Genomic DNA, 23,726 nt, shown 5'->3' with positions numbered 1-23,726 from the left:
AGAATTAGGCAGCTAAATCCCACAAGGGAAAAATTCTGTCTTCACAGTGGCCAAATCTAACTGCTGAAAAGTGTGTTGCCCCCACAAGTGGTTGAGTGGAAGGGACTTAAGCCATCAACCAACGGCACACAAAAAGCAATCCTAAATCTAAGCAACCAAATTCTGGCAACCTAGATTTTGGCTAATTTTCAAATTTTGCGTGACTTAAATTAATCCTAAAATCACTGCTTAGGATTGTTAGCTGGTGATCTTAGGCACTTGGGATCAGCTCAAAATCAGCCCCTAGCTAATCAGAATTTTGGACACTCTTTCCACAAAGTGCCAGATAAGATATGGCCGACACTCTTTCCACAAAGTGCCAGATAAGATATGGCCAAATCATATAAAGCACATAAAAATATTATTTATTTATTTATTTATTTGGAGCTTTTATATACCGAGGTTTAGCGAATGCCTTCACCCCGGTTTACATTGGAACAAACAATTATACATAGAACATGTCGTAAAACACAAATTTATGCATAGAACAGGTCATGGAACAGGTTGTAACAGGTTATAACTGAAACCAATTAAAGGGAACGAAAGTGAAACAAAGAAGGTAGCTAATAACTAATACATGTTTTACCAATCCAATACATTTAAAGGAAGAAAAAGAAACATTACAACCTGCTTAACAATGCATTTAACCCAAAGTTATTTAATGGCATATCCAATAATATGAGGGCTAATGAGCTTCATTAATGGAGCCTCAATGTGACGTAGGTTCAACTTGGAAAACTTGGCCTTTTCAAGGTTCTTCCATATCTCTCTGGTCAGATCACACTCATCGAACAAACATTGCCAGTTTGGGCTGCACACTTGTTGAAAGTAGTAGTCCCAGCTGGCACGGTCTGCAGCCACATGTTCTATGAAATAATAAGCTCCACCCTAGGAGAAAAAAAGAAATTCATTAGGACATGTTTGGAATCCAGGATTCCATGGTGGGCACCCCTCCTTGGAAAGGGTATTCATTGTTACAAGAAGTACTACAAAGGGGGCTTTGGAGACACTAATCCATGAAAGATTGTTTAAACTGGGTTTATTTTCTTAAGAAACAGACAACTGAAGGAGGAATTTAATTATACTTAAAATATATCAGTGGGATGGATTATCTGGGAATTTTATAAAATTCTGATTTGTCAGGTATGTTCCTCCCTAGGAAGAATGTATAAAGCTCTTTTAACAACTGTGGCATTTCCCTTAGTGGCTGTGTTAGCCCCTATAATAGTTCTACATAAACCAGGTCGGGACCCTTTACGATCTCAACACTTAAGAGGGTCATTTAACATTTTGCTTTAGGGTGTTATCGTGTGTATTAGTGCCCTAATGCACATGATAATATCCTGGCAACTGTGCTGTTCATACTCCCCAAACCTCCCCCCAAGTTACTAGTGCCTTCTTTTACAGTGGTTTAGTTAATTTATGTGTGAGTCTCTCTCTCGCAATAGATTTCTCAGCTTGTGATGTCAAAATACAGTGTTGCAAAAAAAAAAAACCAAAACCAAACAAAAAACAAACCTTTGTTACACCCTCTTTAACACAGGCACTATTTCTGCTATATTTATAACGAAATAATGAATCTAGGGCTAAGTCTTATGTTAGAAATCACACTAAAAAACAAACTGATAACTTAAGAAAATCACTTTTATTTATTTTTTAAAAGCAGAATAAAATGTCCTTGCCTCCCTCCCCCATGGCTGTCCCTACAGTTTGAATCCTTCTCTTTTATTTAAATCCTTCCAAATCCAATTCTTCATCATTGGAATATCCGAATAAATCATGGATCTGTTCTTTGGGGATACCATCAACATAAATGTCTTCGCTGTCTCCATCTGTTGAATCAACATCCAATGCTGATTAGTCTTTGGCGTCATCTTCTGATTCATCCATAGCATTGCTAATGCCACATTTCAGGAATGACTTCTTAACCATTTCTGGTGGAATTGACTCCCAGCTTCCTTTACCCATTTCACTACCAAATCAATGTCTGGTTTCATCAGGTTGGCTCCTTTCGTTAATTTTGATTGACCAGAACACAAATGCCGCAATTGTTCCTTGAAAGGCTTGTTAAGACAGACATCTAACAGCTGGAGCATTGATGTCAGACCTCCTGGAATCTCTGCTAATGTGGTCGCCATTTTCTTTGCATTGTCCTTCACATCCTCTATTATATATGCGCAGAACATATCCCACACCAATAGTGACGGTTGTTTTCTTAGCCCCATGTCTGTTCGCCTACTCCACATATCACACAGCCACCATTTCATTCCCTCCTCATCCATCCAGCCATTAGGATGAACCCCAACAGTTACACCTGCTGGAATTTAGGGTCTTTGGCATCGTTTTCCTCTTGAATATTATCACCGGACGCAGTTTTATGCCATCTGCCAGGCAAGACCGGACCATCTTGAAATGGGGTCTTTTCATGACCAGTTGTTTTTACAAGTATGGTACAAGTACTTCTCACCAACGCCAGCTACGGTGTGATTGCCAGGCATATCAAATATCAGTGTTATTCATATTGAAATGATTCTTTAACCTCTGCTGAATAATTTTTGTGGAATGAACAGATCTTGTCATCAAGCTCTTTAGGAAGTTTGTGAAATCTTTGTGCACTCATGAAGGCACATTCCATATCGGTTCATGAACCACAAACACCAAACAGACAATGCTGTAAATTCTTTCAGACTTTTTCACTGAATATTTTTCTTCTTTTGTCATTTGAAGGGCATGAATGCTCAAGTTAGCCATTTTGTCTGCATTCCATTACCCAGTCATTCAAATCTTTTTCCATTCGTTCAAAAGGCACAATTTTGAAATGTAAGGGTCTCTTTGACTTTGGCATTTCTAGCAGCTTTTCTTCATTTTTTCTCCAATCTGACGTTTTTCACTAATATCAAATTCTCTTGTAGCTACACAATTATTGGCTTCCTTTGCATGTTCTATAACCTTCAGTTTCAGCGATGTGGTGTAAGATGCTCTCTTTCTTCTCAGTGCTCATTTTCCTGAGGGTAAGATGTCATTATTCTAAATGGCTGCCCTCCTTGTTCAATCTTTCTTCCCCCCCCCCCCCCCCCCCCCCCCCCCCCATGGCTGCCCTGTTTCAATCCTTCCCTCCATCCCCTCCATGGCTGCCCTCCCTGTTCAATCCTTCCCTCCCTCCCGACCCTCCCCCCCATGCAGGAGCCTTCTTATGGATCCTCCTGGAAATACTTTCCTCCCCTCCAAAGCCTTGTTAAGCCACCATTTCAATTGCCATATAATTCACTGCAGTAGCAATTTAAAGGACTGCCCACTGATTTCTAAGCAATCTACAATGATCAAAAACCTGGTCTTATAAAAGGAAGAAGACTTCAATTCCTCATAGGCTGCCCTCCCTGTTCAATCCTTCCCTCCCTCCTGACACCCCCCCTCCCCCCCAAGATTCACCCCAAATCTCTGGTGGTCCAGCAGGGGGCCCAGGAGCAATCTCTCGCTCCCAGGCCATTGGCTGCCAGTAATCAAAATGGCACTGGAGGCCCTTTGCCCTTACCATGTGACCAGGGCTACTGGTGCCATTGGCCGGCTCCTGTCATATGGTAGAAGCAATGGACGGCCCCTTCTTTCTAGCCACATTTGAAGAGAGAAGATTTCAGCCAGGCCAAGTTACCTGTGTAAAATGTCTGTTCACCCAGGTAAATAACTTTAAAAACTGTCCTTCTGATGTTAAATCACCTTCCCCTCAATTACAATGTTAGGGACCTAAAAGAAACTTAGACTCCCATTACATTCCCACCAAATATGAAAAAGGTTCTTTAATCACCACATTGCCCCCAACAAGTCTCTGCCACATTAGAATAAATGTTATGAAGTCTATCTGGAGTAAGATGCAATCTGAATAAAAGTTTATATCCATTTTCTAGGATTAATGTTGAAACTGATGTTTTCACCATGAATGCAAAACAGCTGTTCCATTCAACTTCATCCAACTCTATATTTAGATTCCTCTCCCAAAGAACTAGTCAGCATGGTTCTTAGCCAGCTCTGGATTTAATAGTACATAAAGCTTAGATATAAGCCCTTTATCTTATCAAGCTTTCACACATTTTCAAAGGAAGAATTAATTCTTAATAACCCTGTATAACTTCTCTATTCTCAATAAAATGCTGAATTTGTAAACAAAATCTATCCTTATTTGATAACTCAGAGGTAGGCAACCTTTTTGAAATAGTGTGCCAAAATTTAAATCGGGAGGCAGGCAACCTTGTTCCTCAAGTGCCACAAGCCGGTTAGGTATTCAGGATATCCACAATAAATATGCATGGGATGCATTAAGTGGAGGCAGTGCATGGAAATATATTTCATGCATATTCACATCTCTACACAGAAACTACACATTAGCTAGCAGAATACCTCACTTCAGTCACACATGCAGAAGAACCTCACCAAATACAGAATAAAGTGACTATAAAGTATAAATAAAAATATGCAGAGAAAAACTAAATATACTACAACAATAGAAAAACAGATTCATAAGACATCAAACAAGAAAATCAAGAAATATAAAACATCATTCATAATAGTAAAACCATACCATTAAAAACAAATATTTCAAAACATCTCACAAATAAAACATCCAGTAATTAAAACTCATATATACACTTTTTTAAATTTCCCAGACACATCAAATAATACCCAATTAAAACTAATAAGGATTTTTTTAAATCCCCTGCTTTCTATACTTGGAAATTTTTGATTTCCAGTTACTCTAAGATTGTCATAGGTTGAGGTTCAGGTGGCTTTTTGGAACATTCTTATGAGAAGTTTAAGTATTTTGTTGTCTGGGCCCAATTACATACAGCCTACATCACTCAAGATTCATAATGCCTTCTACGTCTCATTACTTAAAGCTCTCATCTTATCAGAATTTTCCAAAAAGCCACCTGAACCTCAACCTATGATGTTGGAAGAGGACATCACCTATCAGGTACAGGACATCCTGGATATACAGAAATGAGGAAGACAATGGGAATATTTGATATCGTGGGAGGGCTTTGGGCCTGAAGAAATCAGCTGGAAGCCTGCGGCTAACATCCTCGATAAAGAATTGATCAAGCAATTTCATATGTCTCACCTGAGAAAACAAACCCCCGAGGAGGGGCCTTAAGAAGGGGGGTACTGTTATGCTCCATGGCTACGACCGCTACTGCTCACCTCTCTTTCTACTACTTTGGTTCCATTGGGCGAACTCGCAGCTTCTGCCAGCTACCACAGGCCTTACAGCCTCCATTCCCAGGCCTACCTGGGTAGGATGGATGCTACCAACCGCCATCTTGACCTCGGGGTTCCCTAGGCACAGGCACGCTCTCCGACCTGCTTTAACCACATCATAGCGAGAACCTCAGGGGAGTCTCCATCAGATGATGTCATGCAACTCCGATATTTAAGCTCGCCAGCCCAGACAGCCGACGACTTGGCAACGAGTTCACTTGCTGTTCCTACCTACTCTCTTCAATGTTGTTTTGTTCCTGCTTCCGTGGTGTGAGACTATCGGGTACCCACTCCTCAGGGGCCCTTCCTTGTCTCTTGGTTATCCATTCCTCTGAGGGCCTTGCACCCGGATTCCTGCCTGCCTCGCTCCCCGAGGCTTTCTACAGAATTTTTACTTGTCTCCAGTCACTGTGAGTACCACGCTGTATGTGTTATCTATGTGGAATCCCTCTCCGGTGCAACCCGCTCTGCGGACCATTGCTGTGAGGAGCCACCTCTAGGTCTACCCTGCTCTAGGGACCCGCACCGTGACACCACTAAGAGGAACCCTCACCGGTGTACCCTGCTCTGCGGACCACTACCGTGATCTACCACCGAGGAACCCTCGTGTACCATCTCTACTAACCAGTGTACATCAGAGACTGTAACTACTTCCTGGCACCCCCCACTCCTCGGGTTGTGCCGCAGCCTTTGCCTGACTCTAGTCATCTGCTGAGTCTGACTTCAGCCTGTGCTGGCACTCCATGGCCCACCTCCTGGGGGTCACTCTGTCCTCTCCATACATAACTTCTGCTGTGTATCATCCCGCAGCCGAGGCTCCGCCTCCGATGGTGAGGCTCAACAGGGCTCCTCCCCTGGGCAGTACCACCTCTCACCTCAGCCGAAGGGCCCACATACTGACATTTCCTAACACTTTTCTTGCAGAATATCAAACCTGCGAGCCACCATAAAAAAATTGGCTCAAACACCTCAGCCCTTTATCCTTCTAACTCTTAAACTCTTTGAACTGCAACCACATACAAATTCATTAATTATAACCATTTGCTGATAGAAGAGAGTATTCTGTATCAAAATCTAATCTACAGCTAACTGAATCCCAAATTTTCATAGACAGCTGAGTGAATGGATTTCTTAGCATCCTAGGCAAACTCACTGCCCTAGGTAGTCACATATAATACCTCTATAGGACTGTACCCATAGACCATTGCTCTGTCTGAATCTATTACCTAAAAACTGGTTTAGCCTGCCATGTAATCAGAGCTTGAAGCTGTGCAGCCAAATAATAAAATTTAATATTCTTCATAGCCACTCCTACTTGAGGTTTCCTTTGAAAGAGTACATAAAGGGGAACTCTCGGTGGTCTATACTTATACGTCCAAATAAAGCTGAAGATTTTCCCCTTTAATGATTTAAGAACTTTAGCTGGAACCTCAATTGGTGGTGTTTGAGATAAATAACATAACTTTGGTAGCTAAATCATTTTTACAGCTGCAGAACATCCAAACCGCAATAAATGAAATTGTATTCAACTGTGAGGTTGGCTGAGCAATATCTTGTGGGCTGGAGCATTAAGCACGCTGACTCCAGCCTCTCTCTTATTGTGATGCGGTCCCAATGCCTCTCTCTCTCACTCTCTTCTGGAAGCTCACTTAACTGGTTTCGCAGCCCTCTTTGTGATCACAGATAATTATTTATTTGTCCATGGAAAGTCTCAAGTGTCCTCCCGACCCGGGTTTTGAATCCCCTCTCCACAGTAAGCCCCTTATCCATGGAGCCACCAGAAACCTGTGGCTTAACATACTCTTACCACCTGGTTGTTTCACAGGCTAGCGAATTTATAAGTCTTTTAGTCTCAGTCTACAATTTCAGAAAATCCAAACAGAAAAGGGAAGAACAAATCCCAAAGGAAAATAAATGTCAGCAAACCTTGTTCTTTTCTTTAGAGGATCAAGATTCTTGTTCCAGCTAGTCTTTACTTCTCCAAGAGTTCTTTCCACAGGGAGCCCTTGTTGCCTGCTGAGCCTCTCAAGTGAGACTGAAGCAGGTCTCCCAGAAGATCCCTTTCTATAGGCCCTCTGCCCCTCCCCTGAACTATCCTGATTGGCCCAGTTGTCCTGCCTGCCCCCTTCCCACAGCTGCAACTGCTTTCTGGACTCTCTTGGTGAAAGAAACCACTCTCCCCGAGAAAGGCTGGTTCTCTTCACCCTCCCTCTTGGGTTTTCCCCGATTGATTCTTTGGTTCTCACCCTGGGGACATACACTCCATCACACTTATACATTTTCACTTTATTAACTTAAACAGCAAATAATATCCCCAATATCTGCCTACCTTCGCAGAACTCTTTACAACCCGAAACATCCCAGAGAGGGTCAGGAGCTCCTTGGGTTGGAGACAAGAGGCCTCTCGATCCCAGCTGGACTGACAAACTAATTCCCGTCCATCTGGTCCTGCCCTCAGGACTCTCCTTGCCCAGCAGGGATCCGCCCATACAGCAATCTCCCTCTATGGGCATTAAGGTGGACCAGGCATCTAGCTTAGTCCTGCACAGGCTTAAAGGAGGAAACAGGGGCAAACTGTCGCACCAGAGTTCTAAATCCCTTGACAAATTTGAAACCAATGGGGTATAGTTGAAATAGAAAAGCTTATTCCAATTAGATCCTATCTTTATTCCCAAGAAATTCAAATTCTTTTCCCCAATTAAAGGAGAATTTTTCTTTCAGACTATTCACCGGGGAAACACATACGTTTACTGCATATTCAGCACTTACAATGTTCCCGTATTAACTTTAAAGCCAGACACTTTCCCAAAATCCTGCAATTCCCTAATCAAAACCAGAAAGGAAATTCTTGGACTACTGAAAGTAAATATAGCATCATCCACAAACAATGCACTTTTATGCTCTCTTGTCCCCACTGCAATGCTCCTAATATCCACATTGTGCTTAATTCTTTTTGCCATTGGTTCCATTATCAAAGCAAACAATATAGGTGATAAAGGATAACTCTGATTCCTCTATCAAAACAAAACAACTCAGAGTACCCATCCCCCCATTATTATTAATACATGCTTCAGGATATGAATATAATTTATGAACCCATATTGTTACACTCAGGCGGAGTCGTGGACCCTTGGGCCGGCCTGGAGGATGGTATAGGGAAGGCCGGTAGGCGGAGTTGGTGAGGACTGGCAGGAGTCTTCACCCGTGCGGTGCGGTACCCCCCAGGAGGCGCACGTAGGGACCGACCGCGGGGACTTAGGCGAGGGACGTCGGAGGAGGCTGGTATAAACTGGAACAAGAGCAAGGGAGAACCAGCAACAGGAGTGCAGAGTCTATGATAATCCCTGGGAAGAGCAAGAGGGCGGATGGAGAGTCAGGCCCTGGCTGGCAACAGAGATAGGTGGGCGTGCCAAGCCTAGTGGTCAAGGTCCAAGCAAGGCCAGAGTAGGGGCCAAAGGCCAGCAGGGAAATCAGGAGCAATCCGAGGTCGAACCCCGGGGTCAGCAGCAAGGCAGGAGTCCAAGGTCAGCAGATAGACTGGGGTCGAAGCAGGCAGAAACCAGGAGCGTCAGGAACCAGCTGGAGTCAAAAGGCCAAGAGTCAATGACAGAACTAGAGTCCAAAGTTGGTAGCCGAATCGAGGTCGGGTCAGGCGGCAAGCAGGAGCATCTGGAACAAGCCGGGGTCAAAAGCAAAGAGTCCGCAGCAGAACTGGAGTCCAAAGTCGGTAGCCAAACCGAGGTCGGGGCAGGCAGCACGCAGGAGCATCTGGAACAAGCCGGGGTAAAAAGCCAAGAGTCCGCAGCAGAACTGGAGTCCAAAGTCAGTAGGCGAACTGAGGTCGAGGCAGGCAGCAAACAGGAGCGTCGGGAACAAGCCGGAGTCGAGAACCAGAGATCAAGAGCGAGACTGGAGTACAAGCAGCAACTCAAGGCACAGAGGAACTGTGTGAACCTCGTTGCAAGGCAAAGTGAGGAAGTCTGGAGTCTGCTTATATACTCTAGCTGATGAGTGACCTCACCTCGGGGGCGGAGCAGCACTTCCGGGTACTGGGGCTGAAGTATCCAGCCCTCGCGCGTGCGCGAGGCCATCTAGGTGGGCGGAGTCTGGAGAGGCTTCGGCGGCGTTTTCGTGAGGCAAGGCCGGAGCCATGTGGCTGGACCCGGGCGGACCAAGGCGTCCTTCTCCGTGGACAGGGAGAAGGCAAGAGAATCCAGGCTGAAGTGGAGCGAGGCCAGAGCTGCACGGGGAGTCCTCACGGGGACGTACAGGAGCCATGCGGTCCGGTAGTCTGGAAGCAGGATGTCCCCCTCCGCGGTCCCCGGGAAGGTAAGAGGCCCCGAGCCCGACGGGGGTGGAGGCGGTCGGGACCGCAACAGTACCCCCCTTCTACGCCCCCTCTTTCGAGGTCCAGGTTTCCCGGGATGTTTCAGATAGAATTGTTGGAGGAGGGACTTGTCCAAAATGTTTCGGGCAGGTTCCCAGGTGTTCTCTTCATCTCCACAACCCTCCCAAGCTAGGAGGTACTCCCAACGTCGGTTGTAGAAGCGGACGTCTACAACCTCGCGGACTTGGAACGTTGTATCATCAGTCACCGCGGGGGAGGTGACTTCTGGAGGCTTACAATGGTATCGAGAGAGCAATAGTGGTTTCAGCAGCGAAACGTGGAAAACGTTATGGATACGCATAGTAGATGGAAGTCGTAGTCGATAGGATACTAGTCCCACTCTCTCGGCTACATGAAAAGGCCCACAAAACGTGGGAGCAAGCCTTCTAGAAGGCAGTTTGAGGTGGATGTGTTTGGTGCTGAGCCAGACACGATCTCCAGGCTGGAAGGTTGGTGCTGGGCGTCGGTGCCAATCTCGTTTAGTAGTGCGAGAAGCGGCAATCAGTTTATCTTGGATGGTTTTCCAAAGGCCTTGTAGGTGTTGGGCCGATCGGTGTACCGCTGGCGAGCTTGTGGGAGTAAGCAAAGGTAAGGGCGGCTTTAATTGTCGTCCATAAACAACTTGAAATGGAGAATCTCCTGTGGCTGTGTGGGCCTGATTGTTGTATGAGAACTCAGCCCAAGGCAAGAGCTCGGCCCAATTATTCTGCTTCTCGTTTGCGAAGGCTCGGAGGAAGGTTTTTAAGGAATGGTTCATCCTTTCGGCTTGGCCGTTACTTTGGGGATGGAAGGCCGTGGAGAAGCTAAGCTGGATCTTAAAGCACTTACACAAGGATCTCCAATACAGGGCTGTAAATTGCGGCCCTCGGTCCGAGACGATATCCAGAGGCAGCCCATGCAGATGGAAGATGTGGCGAGCAAACAACAGAGCTAGTTCGGGGGCCCGCGGGAGTTTAGGCAAAGGCACAAAGTGGGCCATTTTAGAAAAGCGGTCGACTGTGACCCAAATTACGGTGTTCCCCAGAGATGAGGGTAGGTCCACAATAAAGTCTGTCGCTATATGTGTCCAGGGTTCCGTGGGCACCGGGAGTGGTTGTAACAAACCCCAAGGAGCTCCGATTAAGGGTTTTTGCCTAGCGCAGGTGAGGCACGAGCTGACGTATGTGCGCTCGTCTTGGCGCACATTGGGCCACCAATAGTAGCGGTTCAGAAGTTTGAGAGTTCTTTCCCTACCGGCGTGGCCTCCCGTTAGGGAGTTGTGGGCCCAAGTTAGCACCTTCTTGCGCAAGCGTTTGGGCACAATGGTTCGGTCTTGAGACTGGATGGTTGTAGCGGCTACGTGGACCTTGGCAGGGTCCAGGATATACTGAGGAGGATCAACATCTTCTTCTGGTTCTGAGAGCCTCGACAGGGCGTCTGCTCTGACGTTCTTGCTGGCGGGTCGGTAGTGAAGGGAAAAATTGAATCGACTGAAGAAGAGCGACCACCTAGCCTGTCGAGGGTTCAGTATTTGTGCTTGCGAGAGGAATTCGAGGTTTTTGTGATCGGTGTAGACAGTAATGGGATGGAGTGCCCCCTCCAGCCACTGTCGCCATTCCTTGAAAGCAAGTTTAATTGCGAGGAGCTCCTTGTCTCCGATGCTATAGTTACATTCAGCGGGCGTAAATTTCTTAGAGTAGAAGGAGCAAGGTAGTAGTTGACCCCCAGGTGAGTGTTGACTGAGTACGGCCCCAACAGCGAGATTGGAGGCATCCACCTCCACTATGAATGGACGCCGGTTGAGGATACTATATATCCCAGGAATGGCAAAGACTGACAGTCAAACATGCATTTTTCTAACTTGGCGTACAAATGATTGTCCTTAAGGACTTGAAATGCCCGACGCACATGTCTGTGGTGGGCCTCTAGGTCCTTGGAGTAGATGAGGACATCATCGAGATACACTATAACATAGGCGTTTAACATCTCTCTCAGTACCTCATTCATGAGGTTTTGGAAGACGGCCGGAGCATTGCATAGTCCAAAAGGCATTACCCTATATTCATAATGCCCGTCTCGTGTATTGAAGGCCGTCTTCCATTCGTCGCCGGGGCGAATGCGGACCAGGTTGTAGGCCCCCCTAAGGTCGAGTTTGGAAAACCACTTGGCTCCTTGTATCCTGTCCAATAGTTCCAGGATTAACGGAAGGGGGTAGCGATCCTTCCTTGTGGTAGAGTTCAGACCCCGATAGTCTATGCACGGTTGGAGGGACCCATCCTTTTTGGCAATGAAAAAGAAGCCCGCTCCGGCAGGCGAGCGAGAGGGGCGAATAAACTCCTTGGCTAGGTTCTCCGTAATGTACTATGACATAGCTTGAGTTTCCGGAAGCGAGAGGGGGTACACGCGACCTCGAGGCGGAGTTTTCCCAGGCAGTAAATCGATAGCGCAATCGAAGGGTCGATGTTGGGGGAGTAGCTCTGCTTTCTCCTTGGAAAATACCTCAGCTAAGTCTCTATAGGGTGCGGGTGGTAGTACCGCAGTATTAAGCACCGAGACTTGACGTGATTGGAGTCCTTTGAGGCAATGAGTGAATCAGAACGGACTCCACTGCGTAAGTTGAAGGGTGTCCCACTGGATAACTGGGGAGTGATGTTGAAGCCAGGGTAACCCGAGGACGATGGGGTGCACAGCTTTCTCCAGCACGAGGAGCGTAATCTCTTCAGAATGAAGAATTCCAGTCTGGAGCGTCAGGGGAGTAGTGATTTCAGAGATGATCCAAGGGAGCATAGTGCCGCGGATCGATGCGACATGGAGCGGTGGGTTTTGGGGTGTAGTGGGCAAATTCAACTGCCGTACCAAGTCCTGTAGGATAAAATTCCCTTCTGCTCCTGAATCAATGAAAGCCATGGTGTGGAAGTACCCTCCGGGGTATATCAAGGTTACTGGAACTGTGGATCGAGGAGCTGAGCCCGCACAGCCTAGGAGTAGCCCCTCGGTACCTCCTAGACTCGGGCGTTTTCCGGACGTTCCATGCATCGTGCGAGGAAATGTCTCTTGCCGCCGCAGAAGAGGCAAAGTCCTTGGGTGCGGCGTCTGGTTCTTTCTTCTGGCGAGAGTGGGGAGCGACCTACTTGCATGGGTTCCTCCGGGGCGGGAGCGGCAGTGAGCATCTTGGGCAGAGATCTGGGAAGGCGTGGTCTAGAAGGCGTGGGGGCACTGGTGAGAGGCTTGTGGAATGAACAGTCCTCTCTTGCCCGTTGTTGGAGTCTCCGGTCCACTCGACCTGCCAAATCGATGAGGTCGTTCAGGTCATCAGGAATATCTCTTGCAGCTAGCTCGTCCTTGAACCGACTTGCTAGGCCTTTAAAGAAGATACCCTTTAGACTGTCCTCACGCCAACCCAGTTCTATGGCAAGCGTGCGGAACTCAATGGCGTATTCCGCCAAAGAGTGTGAACCTTGCCGCAGCTGTAGAAGGTCAGAAGCAGTGGTCGCCAAGCGAGCAGGGTCATCAAAGGCTTGTCGCAGGTTTAAAACAAACTGTTCCAAATTGTGCAAGAGTGGGTCGCCGCGTTTCCACATGGGCGAGGCCCAGTGGAGCGCTTTTCCGTCGAGAAGGGAGAAAATATAGGCGACTTTTACAGAGTCTGAGGAGCAGGCAAGAGCGAGAAGCGGACATAGCACTGGTTGAGGAAACCCCGGCAGGCTGTGCTACTCCCAGAGAAGCGAGTAGGAGCAGGGAGCTGTGTGATCACTGCTAGGCTTGCAGCTGGTGTTGGAGGTGGAGAAGGAGGCGGCTGTGCAGTGCCGGCGACCAGTCGAGTAGTGAGCTGTTCCACGGTGGCAGTCAGTGTCTCAAGGCACTGTTGCTGCTGCTGTAGTCGCTGTGCCATGCCTGGAATAGCCTGCAAGCTAGGCCTCTCCGCCGGGGTTTTACCTTGCAAACTGTTACGCTCAGGCGGAGTCGTGGACCCTTGGGCCGGCCTGGAGGATGGTATAGGGAAGGCCGGTAGGCGGAGTTGGTGAGGAATGGCAGGAGTCTTCACCTGCGCGGTGCAGTACCCCCCAGGAGGCGCCCGTAGGGACAGACCGCGGGGACTTAGGCGAGGGACGTCGGAGGAGGCTGGTATAAACTGGAACAAGAGCAAGGGAGAACCAGCAACAGGAGTGCAGAGTCTATGATAATCCCTGGGAAGAGCAAGAGGGCGGATGGAGAGTCAGGCCCTGGCTGGCAACAGAGATAGGTGGGCGTGCCAAGCCTAGTGGTCAAGGTCCAAGCAAGGCCAGAGTAGGGGCCAAAGGCCAGCAGGGAAATCAGGAGCAATCCGAGGTCAAACCCCAGGGGTCAGCAGCAAGGCAGGAGTCCAAGGTCAGCAGATAGACCGGGGTCAAAGCAGGCAGAAACCAGGAGCGTCAGGAACCAGCTGGAGTCAAAAGGCCAAGAGTCAATGACAGAACTAGAGTCCAAAGTCGGTAGCCGAACCGAGGTCGGAGCAGGCGGCAAGCAGGAGTGTCTGGAACAAGCCGGGGTCAAAAGCCAAGAGTCTGCAGCAGAACTGGAGTCCAAAGTCAGTAGGCGAACTGAGGTCGAGGCAGGCAGCAAACAGGAGCATCGGGAAGAAGCCGGAGTCGAGAACCAGAGATCAAGAGCAAGACTGGAGTACAAGCAGCAACTCAAGGCTCAGAGGAACTGTGTGAACCTCGTTGCAAGGCAAAGTGAGGAAGTCTGGCGTCTGCTTATATACTCTAGCTGATGAGTGACCTCACCTCGGGGGCGGAGCAGCACTTCCGGGTACCGGGGCTGAAGTACCCAGCCCTCGCGCGTGCGCGAGGCCATCGAGGTGGGAGGAGTCTGGAGAGGCTTCGGCGGCGTTTTCATGAGGCAAGGCCGGAGCCATGTGGCTGGACCCAGGCAGACCAAGGCATCTTTCTCCGTGGACAGGGAGAAGGCAAGAGAGCCCAGGCTGAAGTGGAGCGAGGCCAGAGCCGTGCGGGGAGTCCTCACGGGGAAGTACAGGAGCCATGCGGTCCGGTAGTCTGGAAGCAGGGTGTCCCCCTCCGCGGTCCCCGAGAAGGTAAGAGGACCCGAGCCCAACGGGGGTGGAGGCGGTCGGGACCGCAACACATATGACAAAATTAGAACTTAGTCCTGCCTTCCTTAAAACATTAAAATGGACCCAACTGAATGCCTTCTCAGCATCAATAGTTAAGAGTATTGCAGGAAAATGATCTTCCTGAGCAATCTGATTGTTATGCTCATCAGTCGCAGACGGCTGCGACCACTAATGCTTACCTCTTTTCTGTTACGTTCTGTGTGTCTTGAACTAATAGTGGGCCCTTGGGTCGTGGCAAGTATAGACTCTACCTATAGGGAGGAGCCCTGTGGGCACTCACCACAACAGGTGAGGTCTCAGCAGTGATGGACAACAGAGGAAACAACTTTATAATACAGTCAATGGTGATCCAAGGAGCGGATCAATAGAGTTAGTCCAGAGAGTATGACCTGCAAGCTGGTCCGTCTGATAGTAAACCACAGCGCGGAGTAGATTGGTGAATACCTTCTCTAGGCATAGCTTATGCTGGCAACTCCGGTAGTGGTCCGCAGTGCGGGATAGGCCAAAAGCCGGTGGTATACTTGCACAAGACAGGATGGATCCGGTAGTGGCCCGTAAGTGGGGTAACCCGAGAATCCATGCCACGAAGGTAGAGCAGCAGGTTCTGTACTTACACCAAATCTGTGGTAGTAGACAGACAGTCAGGCACCGAGGAAACCCGGAAGTGGAACAGCAGGGGTTTTCCGAGAACGTTGCAGGAACTCACTGGTAACGAAGTGAGGCAGGCAGCAATGGCTCTCCGAGGAGCGGTTAGCCCTAAGTGCGGCAAGGCCCCCGAGGAGCGGGTACCTAGGTCACCCAGACAGGACAGCGAGGCGAAGTCCTAGAATGTCGGAAATAGCAGGGCAGGTATCCTTGCTAACTCGTATTGCAAGAAGTCAGCTGAGCTTAAGTATGGTATACGGATGACGTCATGTGGTGGGGACACCCCCGAGGTTCCCGCCATGAAGTGTTTAAGAAGTGGGCAGGTGCGCGCGCATGTGCCTTAGGTAACCCTGGATGTAAGATGGCTGCCAGAAGCGCCCATGCCGTCCCGGGCACGCCATGAGGGTCGGCGTGTGGAAGCGGAGATCACCATCCTTCCCAGACTCAGAGCTGTATAGAGAAAGGAGGTGAGCAGCAAAGGTCGCAGCCACCTGCGACCGATGGGCACAACACTTTCTTTGCTGCCTTGACATCTTTGGGGACAATGGCGCCTCCACAAGCTACCGCCGACCTGCCTGGCGTTTCCAGTACAATGTGGGCGCTGGCAACCACCATCTTACCTCTGGGATCACCTAGGCGCATGAGCACACGGGCCAGTCTTGTACACGTCATGGCAGGAACCTCGGGGGCGTCCCATCTGGATGACGTCATCTCTCTGCCGTATTTAAGCTGACTGGTCCTGCCTACTTACGAGTTAGCAAGGAGTTCCTTCATTGCTGAATCCGCTCCATCTTTTCGTATTTCCTGTTCCAGGGACTGCACTTTGGCGTGACCGCTCCTCGGGGCCCTTCCTCGTCTCTGGCTATCTGCTCCTCGGAGGGCCTCTGCCTAGGACTGCTGTCTGTTCCCATTCCCCGGGACCCTTTCTGGAATTTCCTCTTGTGAGTACCTACTCTATGGATTTCCACTGTACCAAGCCTTGTTGTGGGAACCACTCCGGTGTACCCTGTGCTGCAAGCCACTACCTCATCACCATCACAGAGAGACTTCTTCGGCGTACCCCGCTCTGCGGGCCACTACCGGCTCTAAAACGTCTGAGAGATAATCACCACTACAGAGAGACTTCCTGGCATACCCCGCTCTGTGGGCCACTACCAGATCTACATATCTGAGGTATTGTTGCGACCATCGCTGCCCGACGTATCCACTACGTCCCCCTTACCTCCTCGGCGACTCCCTCTTGCTGATTTGGAAGTCTGGCTGTCGCGGCTTCCTCATGCAGTTCTCCTCTGGCGTCCCCGGACTGGCTAGACGCTGCACTCCACCATGTTTCCCCGGAGCCTAAGGGCACACGCGCGGCGTGGCCCCGACTGAAGTATTCTATTTTATCCTTAAAGATTCCTAGGCACAAGATAATTCTGAGTTTTCCTGTGAAGCAGACAATGAAATGGGAGAGTCTTGAGGGATTGTGCTTTCTCTTGAAAAAGGTGTTTCATGAGATTGAGAATAGATTTGAGCTTGAAACTTTGATATAGTGGATTGAGTGTTCATTTGGAAGCCATAGTATTCAGAATTGCAAGATTTATTCCAGTGAGGGAGGAAAAGGAAAACCATACATACCCTTAAAGTATTTTGTCTCAAATTCCAGCCACATTTTTTCCACAACAAAATGATCTGATCCTGCTGGAAGAATGTCTGGGGAAGGGCTGCCTAATTTTGGGACCAGAATTGGCCTAAGCAAAGGAATTTCCCATTTTGTAGGTGTAGTTCCCATCTGGTTTGTTTGTTTCCAAAAAGGCTTTTGCTCTGACAAGTTTCCAGTGCCTGTACTAGTGGAAGTTGCTGGTGGAATATCTGCACCAAAAAGAGATTCAGTTGGCACTGTTGGTCTCCACGATGATCTCTTACCATGCGCCATGGTGGACTTCTTGACCTCTTTTGCATTAATGAATCTGGTTGGCATGGTTTAGTATCTCTCCGAGTCAAACTTATCTCCAGTTTTAACAGGAGAAGAATTGCTGAGACTGCACAGAATCATGGCACTGAGCATGAGAGGATACTACATTTTTTTTTTAGTTTTGACAAAGGTCTGTCAGCTGAAGATAGTTTCCTCTTGATCCCTGAGGTTAAAGCCTGAAGGGACTCAAAAAATTCTCAAAAAGCATGGCTCATTGATGTTCTGGTCCTGGTGACCTGTAGGCATTAATGGCACAATTTGGCACATTGTGAGCAGGACACAGACATCTGACACACCAATCATGTTTGACTATTAAAGACAATTTCTGGGTGCAATAAGGACATGTCTTGATTTCTCTGACATCATGAAGAGGACTGAAGCTAGGTCAAGCTCAATTTTGAAAAATTAAACATTTTTCTGAGCCAATCCAATTTTTTCTTTTGGAGACTCACGAAGCAAAAACAGAAAAAATCTAACAGAGTAATTTTCAAAAGAAATTGTAAATGTAAAAGCCTTTGAAAATCACAAGAACATAAGAAATTGCCATGCTGGGTCAGACCAGGGGTCCATCAAGCCCAGCATCCTGTTTCCAACAGAGGCCACACCAGCCCATCAGAACCTGGCAATTACCCAAACACTAAGAAGATCCCATGCTACTGATGCAATTAATAGCAGTGGCTATTCCCTAAGTAAACTTGATTACTTAGGGAATAGCCTAAGTTAATGGACTTCTCCTCCAAGACTTATCCAAACCGTTTTTGAACCCAGCTACACTAATTGCACTAACCACATCCTCTGGCAACAAATTGCAGAGCTTTATTGTGCGTTGAGTGAAAAATAATTTTCTCCGATTAGTCTTAAATGTGCTACTTGCTAACTTCATGGAATGCCCCCTAGTCCTTCTATTATTCGAAAGTGTAAATAACTAGGGGTGTGAATCGTCTTAACGATCGATTTTGGCTGGGGGAGAGGGAAATCTGATCGTCGTGTTTTTGTTTTTTTTAAATCGTTAAAAATCGTAAATCGGGGGAGGGCGGGAAAACCGGCACACCAAAAAAACCCTAAAACCCACCCCGAACCTTTAAAACAAATCCCCCACCCTCCCGAACCCCCCCAAAATGTTTTAAATTACCTGGGGTCCAGTGGGGGGGGGGTCCCGACGCGATCTCCAGCTCTCTGGCCATGGCTGCGTTGAGAAATGGCGCCGGTAGCCCTTTGCCCTTATCATGTGACAGGGCAAAGGTAGCGCCGGCGCCATTTTGGTTCCTGGCTCCCAACGTCACGCGTGCAGGAGATCGCCCCCGGACCCCCGCTGGACCCCCAGGGACTTTTGGCCAGCTTGCGGGGGCCTCCTGACCCCCACAAGACTTGTCAAAAGTCCAGCGGGGGTCCGGGAGTGACCTCCTGCACGCGGGCCGTATTGCCAATCTTCAAAATGGCGCCGGCGCTACCTTTGCCCTCACTATGTCATACGGGCGACCGTCGCCCGTATGACATAGTGAGAGCTGGAGATCGCGTCGGGACCCCCCCACTGGACCCCAGGTAATTTAAAACATTTTGGGGGGGTTCGGGAGGGTGGGGGATTTGTTTTAAAGGTTCGGGGTGGGTTTTAGGGTTTTTTTGGTGTGCCGGTTTTCCCGCGCCCTATTTAACGATACAATACAAATGCCCCTGACGATAAATCGGGGGCATTTGTATTTTATCGTGCACTCTAACGATTTTGGACGATTTTAAAATTATCTGACGATAATTTTAATCGTTCAAAAACGATTCACATCCCTATAAATAACCAATTCACATCTACTCGTTCAAGACCTCTCATGATCTTAAAGACCTCTATCATATCCCCCCTCAATTGTCTCTTCTCCAAGCTGAACAGCCCTAACCTCTTCAGCCTTTCTTCATAGGGGAGCTGTTCCATCCCCTTTATCATTTTGGTTGTCCTTCTCTGTACCTTCTCCATCGCAACTATATCTTTTTTGAGATGCGGTGACCAGAATTGTACACAGTATTCAAGGTGCGGTCTCACCATGAAGCGATATAGAGGCATTGTGACATTTTCCGTTCTATTAACCATTCCCTTCCTAATAATCCCTAACATTTTGTTTGCTTTTCTGACTGCTGCAGCACACTGAGCTGACGATTTTAAAGTATTATCCACTATGATGCCTAGATCTTTTTCCTGGGTGGTAGCTCCTAATATGGAACCTTACATCGTGTAACTACAGCAAGGGTTATTTTTCCCTATATGCAAAACCTTGCACTTGTCCACATTAAATTTCATCTGCCATTTGGAAGCCCAATCTTCTAGTCTTGCAAGGTCCTCCTGTAATGTATCACAATCTGCTTGTGATTTAACTACTCTGAATAATTTTGTGTCATCCGCAAATTAGATAACCTCACTCATCGTATTCCTTTCCAGATCATTTATATATATATTGAAAAGCATTGGTCCAAGTACAGATCCCTGAGGCACTCCACTGTTTACCCTTTTCCACTGAGAAAATTGACCATTTAATCCTACCCTGTTTCCTGTCTTTTAACCAGTTTGTAATCCACGAAAGGACATCGCTTCCTATCCCATGACTTTTTAGTTTTCTTAGAAGCTTCTCATGAGGGACTTTGTCAAACGCCTTCTGAAAATCCAAATACACTACATCTATCGGTTCACCTTTATCCACATGTTTATTAACCCCTTCAAAAAAATGAAGCAGATTTGTTAGGCAAGACTTCCCTTGGGTAAATCTATGTTGACTGTGTTCCATTAAACCATGTCTTTCTATATGCTCTATGATTTTGATCTTGAGAATAGTTTCCACAGTAGCTTCCTTAGCTTATCTTCACACTGCTTCCCTAGATGATCTGCTACTTGGGCTTCCATTTATATGTTCACTGCTCATTACTGTCCAGAAAATGCTTCCCAGCATGACAGCCATTTTGCTCAATCGGTTCTGCAAAGCTTAATATTTAATTCATTCCTTCAACTTCTTACTCCATCCTTTGGCTTAAATTATGGATTAAAATGATTCACTGAAATGCAAAATAACAAACCAATCATATGCAAGTCTCAGCTTTGGAGCCCCTACTTCTGTGGCTGAAATTATCCTGCGAGTCCACAGAGAAAGCTAAATTGCTTACCTGTAGCAGGTGTTCTCCATGGGCTGCAGGATAAATCTGCCACAAAATCCCACCTTAGAGCTGAAGTTTAGCTTGCTAGTAAGTCTAAGGAGACTTGTGCAGCTGCTGGCTGTGCAGGAAGGTCCGCAGTGAAGTCTTGGTCTTTCTGTGCTCTGAGAGATCTATTTCCATTTTAGTACCACTGGATAATATCACCCACTTGTGTGGCTGATTTATCCTGCTGTCCACAGAGAGCCCCAGTTACAGGTGAGCAACTTAGCTTTACCCACTCTAAGTCTTATTGAGATTTGTGGAATCTAAATGTGAAATGTAATTCCATGCTACAAGAAATAGCATATTACCACATATATATGGGCAGGGTTTTGAAAATGTATTCACCCTCTTGAATGGGCCAAGTGCATTTTCTCAGATAATGGGCCTGGGAGTAGATAGAAGCATCTTTGGTCCATCAGGGTATGGGTGCAGCAGAAAGCAGAAACGTCTCTGGCATCAATTGTGGTCCTGGAGTGGGGGGGATGGTAGCATCTTCCTATCCAGTTAGAGCTCTGAGGAGAAGTGAGAAAAGGAATGAGAGGGTTGAGGGCAATTTAGAGGTAAGAGGTCTGCAGGGGAGGGGGGAGAAGAAGTAGTGAGAGTCAGAGGTACGAAAATAGGGCTGCAGTGGAGGGGGACTGGAGGAGGTAAGAGAAGACTACTCATGGGTGGTGTGGACAAGAGGGAGGGAGATGTAGAGTGAGGATGCAGCAGGTTGTGATGGTGGAGCATGGTAACCATCGGGTCAGGCAAGCAGGTTGATCCAGTGCTAGCTTTGCCCCATTAGTTGCATGGATGTGTAGTTCTGATTTTTCCCATTGATTTCAACAAGAAAATCAGAACGACACATTATGTATGCAATGGGGCAAAACTAGGATTGGATCAGCCTGTTTGGCTGACCTGGAGTGCGGTGGAAAAAAGACAGTGAGAGAGCTGCTCTGGGGTGAAATAGGGGAGGGTGTGCATTCACCAGGAAATAAATCACTATGGTCTCCCTGCTGCCAACAACCTTCCCTCACTACAAATAAATTATTGGAGATTGGGCCAGGTGGTGGGATGTTACGAGACCGGGCCGTGCCCTGGTCCCTCCTCCTACCTCGGGGCCGGCCCAGCCCGCACGAACTCTTCTTCAGCCGTATAGGCCCAACCAGCCTCCTGCCGCAGCTCTCCCTGCGCGAGGGAGAAGCCACCGACCGAAGTGCTTGGCCCCGCCCCCTAGGCGCGCGCGCCCGGGGCTCAAGCTTTAAAGGGGCCAGAGCGGGAAAAGGAAGAGGACGCCCTCAGATGACGTCAGACGCTGCAGGGTATTTAAACCCTGCAGCTTGACTAGGACATTGCCTTGCAACGAGGTTCACTCTTCGGAGTAACTAGTTGTGCTTCCTACTTCCTGGTTCCTGTTTGTTCCCGATGTCTGACTCCTGGCTCCTGACCTTGCTTCATTCTTTGACTCCGGCTTCAGCTTCCATCACTGGCTTTGGCTTCCGACATCTGACTTCTGGCTCCTGACCTTGCTTTGTTCATCGACTCCGGCTTCAGCTTCCATTCCTAGTTTTGGCTTAGACTTCTGACTTCTGGCTCCCGACCTTGGCTTGTTCCTGGACTCCGGCTTCATCTCTCTCCGCAGGTATCCGGTTCTTCTCCCGCCCGGAGGTTTCTCCTAAGTCCCAGTGGCTCGGGTCCTCACGGGCTCCTCCCGGGGGGATGAGGGCTTCCAAGGGTGAAGTCTCTTCCGATCTCCTGGGCACCATCTCACCATCGAACTACCTCGGCAGGCTGCTCTTCTGATCCTTGATCGCAGAGGATCCACCTAAGACCAAGAGGCCCGGGTCCCTACGGGCTCCTCCTGGGGGGACCTCGGGCTTCCAGTGGTGAAGCCTTCTTCGGAGTACCTCTTCAGCACCGCCTCCCGGCTGCGACGTCCACTGTGGGTCTCCACGGTGCAACACCATCAGTCTCAGCCGGCCCAAGGGTCCACCTCCCTAACATGGGAGTAAGAATGCATTCCCCCTTGAATGCATTTTGGCCCTGGCAAGCAAGTCCTGGAGAAATTTGAGAATTCATTTACAGTTCTCTTTCTAATTTTAATTTAGACATCTTATGGGCAATATGTAATCTCCCACTGATAACCTGGGCTGCCATGTATTTTTGCACCTGCCTTGAAGCAGGTTCAAAAGTACACACAGGGCTTTCAAAAAGAAATCCCCCATGTGTGCTCTCTACTTCTCCAAGCTAACCCTGCCCATTTTACCTGCAGCGAGGGCATAACCTTGAAACGCCCCATTTCCATGGGTGAACTGCTTTATACCTGCAAACATTAGATAAGGAAGGGTAATTTTCTAAGTATACACTGTGGTATATGATTAGTGTCTTCAACTTCACAAGATCAGTTCTTGGAATCCAGATTTGCATCAAAGCTACATTGTGTCATATAAGCAAAAAAAACCAACAGATGAAAAGAATTAGTAATAAATCATCTATTAATGCAATGAGGTTTTACATATATTATTAGTAGCAACATGGTGCTCTGTAGTCTGAGAGCTGGCCAGCATTCGATCATTAATGTTTTAAGGTGTGCCATCTTGGGTGTATCACTTAAAGCAAAAAGAGAAACTAGGTGCCACCAGCATACATTGTGTAATTTATTAGTTGAAATTCAAACATTTTCCGCTCAAAACCAGAAAACTATTGCAGCCAGATTTCCCCTATACACCTCCTGGTGAGAAAAGAGTAGTGCCCGTTTCTTTGAAAAGCTCGCTCACTTACTGCCCCCAACTTGTGCTTCTCACTCATTCCCCTATGCCCCTCATTCAATCCTCTACTCATGCCCCTCATCATGTAGCCCCTCATTCCCACATTTATTTATTTATTTTTATTTATTTATTTTTATTTATTTAACACTTTTTTATACCGGCATTCGTAGGACACATCATGTCGGTTTACAAGTAACTGAGAAGGGAAATTACAATGAACAAGGGAGGGGCTAACTGGGTAATATGCAAAATACAAAGGAAGAGAGTCAACAGCAGAATTACAACTTTTTTGCATTCAAGTTAGGGTTAAATATGCAAAAGAACTTATAAACAAATTTAAAATATTTGTATACCGCATATCAGGATTTCTGTGCTTGGCTTTGTTCCCTTCACCTCATTTAAAGGCCGATACAGTACAGTGCGCACTGTTACCTC

The 23,726-nt window shown here is 47.7% G+C and overlaps 1 protein-coding gene across 1 annotated transcript in view; it reads right to left on the bottom strand.

The window, feature by feature from the left end:
- Positions 1 to 424: 424 nt before the first annotated feature.
- LOC115087594 (methyltransferase-like protein 7A) overlaps positions 425 to 23,726 on the bottom strand; it is a 28,084-nt gene continuing 4,782 nt past the window's right edge. Inside the window, exon 2 of the mRNA XM_029594974.1 lies at positions 425 to 927. Coding sequence (XP_029450834.1) covers positions 694 to 927 — 234 coding nt within the window. The 3' untranslated portion in view covers positions 425 to 693. The remainder of the gene's footprint in view (positions 928 to 23,726) is intronic.

The sequence above is a fragment of the Rhinatrema bivittatum genome, chromosome 3 (assembly GCF_901001135.1).
Source record: "Rhinatrema bivittatum chromosome 3, aRhiBiv1.1, whole genome shotgun sequence".
NCBI lineage: Eukaryota > Metazoa > Chordata > Amphibia > Gymnophiona > Rhinatrematidae > Rhinatrema > Rhinatrema bivittatum.
Note: the sequence above shows the minus strand (reverse complement) of the source record. Positions and strands in the feature narration are given on the sequence as shown.